A 7500-nucleotide genomic window follows, 5' to 3' on the forward strand; every position below is an offset into this window, starting at 1 on the left:
AGAAAATTCAGTGCAGCTACTATGAGACTACGACCTTATAAAAACATGAATCAAGGGATTTTTTTCTAAAGCAAATGTAAAATAATACTGCATTTATAGGAGTCACACACACAAAACTTCGGTTTCATCGACGGAAAGAGGTGATAAAGGGAAATTAACCAACGAAGGATTGAAAAGTCAGTTTGCAAATCTGTGAAACGATGGTTAATTTACCTTTACTGAATCTGTTGGTTATAAAATCCAAAGTTAGCTGAGAAATTCACCGGGGATCTCCGTTCGTGCATCTCTTTAATGCCCCCATTTTAAAATGACAGATAAATTTGTTCTCCGCGCAATTCTTTTTTATTGGTTGGAAGAGATATGTGAGATAAGCTATCTGCGCAGAGTGCTCAATGCAAAGGATGATCTTTCTCCACAGTTAATACATGCAGGTCATTTCCGAGTTCATGTATGCCTCCTCTTTAAAGCGAGTCTAAGTGTGAAGTTTTTGTAATGAAAATTAGTTTTCATTCATATGTGAAGTAGAACTAATTACCATCACAAAAACTTCGCACTTAGACTCGCTTTGAAGAGGAGGCAGACATGAACTCGGAAATGGCCTCTTGAAGACCGTGAGAGCTGATTAGACACTAATGGAACTGCAGCCTTTTTGAGAATACTTGGAATGCTTCTTTTCCTCGTGTGTGCACTTAGCGTCATGAGAATTTTAATACTTATTTTTATTTCTTGGGTTTTGATTTTGGTGCTAAATACAGTCATTGTTGGGGAGTTTTTGTCTTGTTGTATGTTATTCCTGAATAAAGACGACGATTTTTATGACGGCTGACCTATGATGGCTGGAAGAGAATGATTTGGCACGCCAAACATTCCTGTCAACAAACTTACCTCCTTTTTTTTCTTTTACAGCAATAATAAATATTTATGAGATCTCTCGAAGGGAAAAATCGCGCAAAAAGATATTTTAAGGCCAAGAACGAGATTTCATCGCTGAGCATGCGTACTGTGGAAATTCCGACCTCCCAACGTTTTTCTCAGGTTTAGTATAAAAATCTGGTACAGCAGGAAGAATTCGTTCTCCAATGTTAAATACACTAAATATTTGGCAACAAAAACGTAAAAAATCTCATTTCAAACTGAAATGCCAAATAATCTACACGAAGTTATGTTGTACTCACATTCTTTGGTGTCAAAGAAGAAACCGCCATTGCATGTGTAGCCCTGGTTGGTAATATTTTGTCATGAAAATTTATTTGACACAGGAAATAAAATTCAGTTAATCGACAACTCTTGATTTTATCTTGAGCTATGTATGAGCTTTGTCAAGCTATCCAATCAGTTACTTTGGCATGATCACATGACCTATGACATGTAAGATAAAAATGAAATCTTGCACCGTTCAGCTTGATCCTTAATCTCTTATGTACAAAGCCAAGATTCTTAAATATTCTGGTGAGTTTTATTCAGTAATAGAAGTGACTGAATTTCTTAATAAGATTCAATTGTATCCGGCCATAAAGAACAGATTTTAGATGCATTTTAGACAAGCAGTCGTTGGCAAATTTAATAGAGGCGGGAAAACACTCGCGCTTAAAGCAAAGTTTACAAACCTCCTTTTGGATATATGAATACATTTTTAAATACCACAGTTTGGTCAGCATGCAAAGAAGAGTTTCAAATGATTTATGCCTGATTTGGTCATTGCAAGTTTGGAAAAGTAATTCAGTTTGGACGTCGCATGACTGTGAATCTTGAATCGCGTGACCATTATGATAGCTTACAATTATGCATACTAGCTCGTTAGCTCGTTGTCGTTCATCATAATTATGCAACCAAAATTTAGTCGTACACAGTGTAGATTGTCGAATTTAAGAATCAAGGGCAGATGAGAAAAGGTGTAAACTGTGAGGAAAGAAGCACTTCATATTCTACTAGTTCTACTGAAAAAATCTCTAGCCTGCCACCAGGCTCACCCTCGAGTCACGCGCCAGCCAATCAGAACCACGCGTGACTGAGATTGACAAAGGGAAAAGAAGGAAAGGTTGGAAAAAAGAAAGAAGATTGGAAAATGAAGAGCATACAAACGTTTTCGTATCTTCGTGCCTAAACCGTAAGATAATTTGGGTATTCGCAAATTAGAGCCCCTCTCATTTCTTTGTAAATTTGATAGTGTATATTAGCAAAAAACAAATAGACTGCAGGCATTGAAATTTCTTTAGACGTGTTAGTATACCGACCAGGTTTGCCCGATTTACTAAGTAATAATTCGACGCGTGCATCGGTTTCTCAAGTAAGTGCATGTACTACCCATTCCAATTCTTGCTGTAGGCACGAAGATCAATGCGTGAAATACTGGGCTACATGCCACGGATCGTGCCATTGCATTAGGTTTATTACTGTTACTGCAACGGAAGTTTTTCGTTTTGTTTCCTGATGATTGACAATTTGCTGTTCCTGATAAGTCTCGTGATTTTAGTCGAATTTAGTTTTATTGGATTTGAAAACGTGATTGAATAGTGAAACGGAATTGTGATTGTGAATGAAGGATTTAGAAAGGCACGTTGTAACCCGCCAACGTTGGTAAGTGATTTTTAAGTGATCATTGTACTCGTCGTAATGATGTGATTTAGTACGGAGATCATTCAAAGGTCAAGAGACTATTGTAGGTATTCATGTGCCAGATCGACCGCATGACTGATGATTAATCTTGTATATCGCGTAAATCTCATGGAGCTATGATTGTAAATTAATTTCAGTTGACCATAATACTCAGATGAAGAAAAAACAGAACCAGTGAAAGTCTAGTTTTATGCGTACACAACAAGTGGTCGAATTCGTGCCGTGAAATTTCGTGAAACCATTACAGTCAACAACGAGGGAAGCATTGATCGTGAAGTCAGTGAAAGCCCACGAGAACTTTGTGAGAACGTTGAACTAAAGTGTGAACCTTTTACTCAATATGAGCGCTAGACTAAGTCATGAAGTCGAACTAGGAAATTTGATTGAATTGGGAAATAGCGTGGAAAATACAGAGAATGAGTCAACAAAGGGTGTCTCCCAGAAACTATGCGAAGCACGTTCGGAAGGTCGCGTCAGAAACCGCACTGAAAAGGGATTGGAATATGACCTCGAAGTGGCATCGAGAAAACGAGAACGAGCACTCAAAGACTTAAAGCTGCGTATATCTACCGCAAACACGTCTCTGAGAGAACGGGAGGACCTCATTAAGTTGAACTTTCTAAAAGACAGCCTTGAAGCTGATTTGAATAACTTTAAGACCATTCAGGAAAACGTGACTGATCTATTAATAAGATTAGAGCTCGTTGACACAGAGCAGACAACGCATGATGAGTACACGATTACAAACAACGCCGCCATGGAGTGTCTCGCAGACCTTAAAGCAAATATTAAAGACCTAGAATTAGAACGCGTTGAACTGCTATCGCAAAGATCGTGCCGATCCAAAAGATCTTGCTCAAATAAGTCTGGCCGCACGAGCTCAACAACATCCTCGAAGCTCGCCGCCATTGAAGCCGCGAAGCTAGAACAAAGAATGATTGGACTCCAAAAACGACAGGAAACCGAGAGGCGCCAAGATGAGTTGCAAATACAACAGCGCGAATTAGAACGGATAAGTGAAAGGGAAAGGCTAGAAGAAGAACTATTAACGGCTAAATCTGTCCAAAAAATTCTTCAGGAAGAATGCTTCGATCCGCGCGATAAAGAAGTCGTTGATCGATTGCCATGGGAACTTCCTGCCCGTAGTGAAACCGCTGACCCTTCAGCCCCATTGTCACCCGGCATTCATAAAGAATCTGCTGTACAGCTCGAGAATAAGGCACGCCTTCACATCAGCGAAGCCGCCTTGCGATCAGAAGACTATCTATCCTCGGCAAGCAAGGAAACTTTGACTCAGTCAAGAAATGAGTTGCCGTCAAGAAGAAACAGAGTGTCCTTTCCTACACATTTAGACCTAGATACGCCGACCATAAGTGAAACAGACGTCCCAAGAGCGCAGGCGACCGCCTATGGAAACCCAGATCCCCGCGTAGTCGTCAGCGGCGAACCATTCCTGCCGAAGGTCACAACCTCGTCTAGCTTGGCAACACAAATTAATACTGGTTCTCCCCTTAGTTCTATTTATGTGCCCGGTGCGCCAGAAATATTACCATCGCACGCACATTCAAACACCATCTGCGATCACTTGTTCCAACAAATGCAGAAGGAGAGCTCCGATATCCAAAGAAAGCAGGTCGAAATACTGAGAAGAATGGCCCTCCCAATCCCCAAGCCTCCAATATTCAGCGGTAACATTTTGGACTACCTAAGTGGGAGATCGCCTTTGACGCGCTAATAGACGAAGAGGCTGTAAACCCGAGCCATAAGCTGTATTACGTCGGTGAATACACAAGCGGCTTCGCAGCGAAGATGATATCCGGCCTACTTGGACTCAGGACGGACGACGCCTACAAGAGAGCGAGGAAAATCTTAAAGGAACGCTACGGCGAAGCGTTCAAGATCTACGAGGCTTATCGAGAGAAATTGTTAAGTTGGCCCGTATGCCATACCAAGGAAGAGCTACAAGAATATGTTGATTTCCTCGTGATGACAAGGGAAACCATGAGAACAGTTAAGTATTTAAACGAGCTCGACAGCTTCTCGGCGATGCGAGAAATCGCGGCGCGCTTTCCTACGCACTACGTCAACAAGTGGAGACAAAGCGCCAAGAAAGTGGAGCAAGAGAAGGGAAGGTATATGTTCGAAGACCTCGTTGAATTCGCCAAGAAGCTTCGGCGGATGCAAATCACCCTGCGTTTTCCTTTGACGCCCTCAGCTCGATAAGAAAGGGCCTAGAAAAGGACGCGAGTCAGAAGCCAAGCACGAAACAAATTCACCCAAACCCAGATAGAAGAAGAGCCCGAAGTGTAGCCCTTGCAACCAATAGCAATGATGCAAGGAAACCAAACCCGAGCCAGAGTGCGCCAGAAGAGAGAAAATGCGCCTTGTGCGCTGAATCGCATGACCTTGAGAGGTGCAATGAGTTTCTCCAAAAATCAGTAGATGAGAGAGAGCATGTATGTAAACAAAGAGGTGTATGCTACTCATGTCTTCGGCGAGGGCACAGGGTCAGAGAGTGTCAAAGGAAGGGCCAATGCAACGTCTGCAAGAAAACGCACACAACTCTGCTGCACCGACCTCACACGCAAGAGAAGAGAGAAGGCGAGAACAGGGAGCAAGCCACCAGTAACTGCGTTAGCGCATGCCTGACAAGTGAATGCAACGGAACGACTACCTCCATGATACTACCCGTCTGGCTGTATCACCGAAGCAAACTCGAAGCTGCTGTGCAGGTATACGCCGTCTTAGATGACCAGAGTGACACATGCTTCATAACCGAAGAAACGCGCAAGACCCTAGGCCTAGAGGGTCCCGAAATACCTCTGGAACTAGGAACCATGCACTCCGTAGAGACTGTAAGCACCCAAAGGCTCGAAGGCCTAGTTATTTCAAGTTACGACAAGGGTGAGAACATAGAGCTTCCGAAGACCTACTCAAGAGATCAAATGCCATCCCGCCGAGAACAGATTCCTCGCCCTGAGACTGCACTTAGGTACAAACACCTCGCTTCTATTGCGGATGACCTTACCCCTTACCAAGAAAATCTTAAGGTGGGACTCCTCATCGGAAACAACTGCGTCCGTGCTATAAAGCCTCGAAGTCTTGTTACAGGGAAGCCTTCAGAGCCATATGCAATAAGAACGGCCTTGGGTTGGGGAGTGGTTGGCGCCCCAAGTGGTCGCGATAACGGTGATGATAATGATACTACGCCATATGCAAGCTGTCACAGGATAGCCACGAGAGAGATTGCTAACGACAGTCAATCACCCACCCGATTCGTGACCCCGACGACATATAAGGAAGTGATGACACCGCATGCTATCCTACGCATGTTCGAGCAGGATTTCTCTGAAAGGCAAGAGCGCGAGAACAGAGAGATGTCCCAAGAAGACAAGAGATTCATCGAGATAACGACTAGCGGTATCCATAAAACAGATGACGGCCGTTATGAGATGCCGCTTCCATTTCGTGACCAAATGATCAGCATGCCGTGCAACCAGAAGCTAGCAGAGACACGGCTGGAACAGCTGAGGAAGCGTTTTTTAAAGAATCCAAGGTATAAGAAAGACTACGTAGCCTTTGTAGAGAAGATGCTTGAAGAGGGTCATGCTGAGAAGGCTCCGTCAGAGTACAAGAGGGTGTGGTATATTCCCCAACATGGAGTCTACCACCCCAAGAAACCAGAGAAAATATGTGTAGTCTTCGATTGTTCGGCTGAATTTCAAGGCCACTTTCTTAACCGTCACCTTTTGCAAGGACCAGATTTGACGAATTCCTTAGTTGGGGTCCTGTCCCGTTTCCGACAAGACAAGGTAGCGGTTGCGTGCGACATCGAAGGGATGTTTCACCAGGTGCGCGTAAATGAAGAAAATCGCGACTACCTCCGTTTTCTGTGGTGGGATAAGGGGGATATAACGAAGGAACCCGAGGAGTATCGAATGCGAGTGCATCTTTTCGGAGCAACGTCGTCTCCAGGCTGTGCGAACTTGGCCCTTCGACAATCCGCTCAAGATGGTGAGAGCGTTCACGGAGCCGAGGCAGCTACGTTCGTCAAGGAAAACTTCTATGTTGATGATGGCCTCGTTTCCACAGCCACAATCGAGAGTGCTATCTCTCTAGTGAAGAAGGGAGCGGAGTTGTGCAGGAGTGGAGGTTTTCACCTGCATAAGTTTACTTCTAACGAAAGAGAAGTGATTGAGTCAATCCCAGAAGAAGACCGAGCGAAGAACATCAAGAACCTCGACCTGAACACCGTGTCCTGGGTGTGGAATGGTGCATGGAGAGCGACACCTTTCAATTCCGAATCGCACTAAAGGACAGGCCGATGACAAGGAGAGGTATCCTGTCTTCGGTAAGCTCGATCTACGACCCACTAGGATTTGCCGCACCTTTCCTACTCCGCGGTAAGAGGATCCTACAGCTCTTATGTAAGGAAGCTATTGACTGGGACGATCCGATTCCAGAAACAATGCAGGCCCAGTGGCAAAGATGGGTGTGGGAGCTACCCCTCCTAGAGAAAATGCGGATTCCACGATGCTTTAAACCAAGTGGAATGAGAGATATCAAGAAAGTCGAACTACACCATTTCTCAGACGCGAGCACCGAAGGATATGGACAGTGTACTTATCTTCGCTTCACAGATGTCAACGATCTGGTACATTGCTCACTAGTGATGGGAAATGCCCGCGTAGCCCCCCTGAAGCCGGTCACAATACCAAGACTGGAACTGAAAGCCGCATTTACGTCCGTGAGAGTTAGCCGCACGTTGGGACGAGAGCTGACTTATGCTGGAGTAAAAGAAGTCTTTTGGACTGACAGTAAGGTAGTCCAGGGGTATATCTACAATGAGGCGCGTCGATTTCACACATATGCTGCAAATCGCGT

The 7500-nt window shown here is 44.2% G+C and overlaps 2 protein-coding genes across 3 annotated transcripts in view; both read left to right on the forward strand.

The window, feature by feature from the left end:
- LOC137973800 (uncharacterized) overlaps window positions 1-393 on the forward strand; it is a 2341-nt gene extending 1948 nt beyond the window's left edge. For both annotated transcript variants that reach the window (XM_068820686.1, XM_068820687.1), the window contains one exon: window positions 1-393. This exon is cut by the window's left edge. The gene's annotated coding sequence lies outside the window, so the exon portion shown is untranslated.
- A 2062-nt stretch (window positions 394-2455) lies between these two features.
- Window positions 2456-7500, forward strand: part of LOC137974231 (uncharacterized) — an 8252-nt gene continuing 3207 nt past the window's right edge. Inside the window, exons 1-2 of the mRNA XM_068821104.1 lie at window positions 2456-2577; window positions 2754-7500. The exon at window positions 2754-7500 is cut by the window's right edge and continues 3207 nt beyond it. Of these exons, the coding sequence (XP_068677205.1) occupies window positions 6893-7500 (608 nt within the window). The 5' untranslated portion in view covers window positions 2456-2577; window positions 2754-6892. The remainder of the gene's footprint in view (window positions 2578-2753) is intronic.

Source organism: Montipora foliosa, chromosome 10 (genome assembly GCF_036669935.1).
Source record: "Montipora foliosa isolate CH-2021 chromosome 10, ASM3666993v2, whole genome shotgun sequence".
NCBI classification, from domain to species: Eukaryota; Metazoa; Cnidaria; class Anthozoa; order Scleractinia; family Acroporidae; genus Montipora; species Montipora foliosa.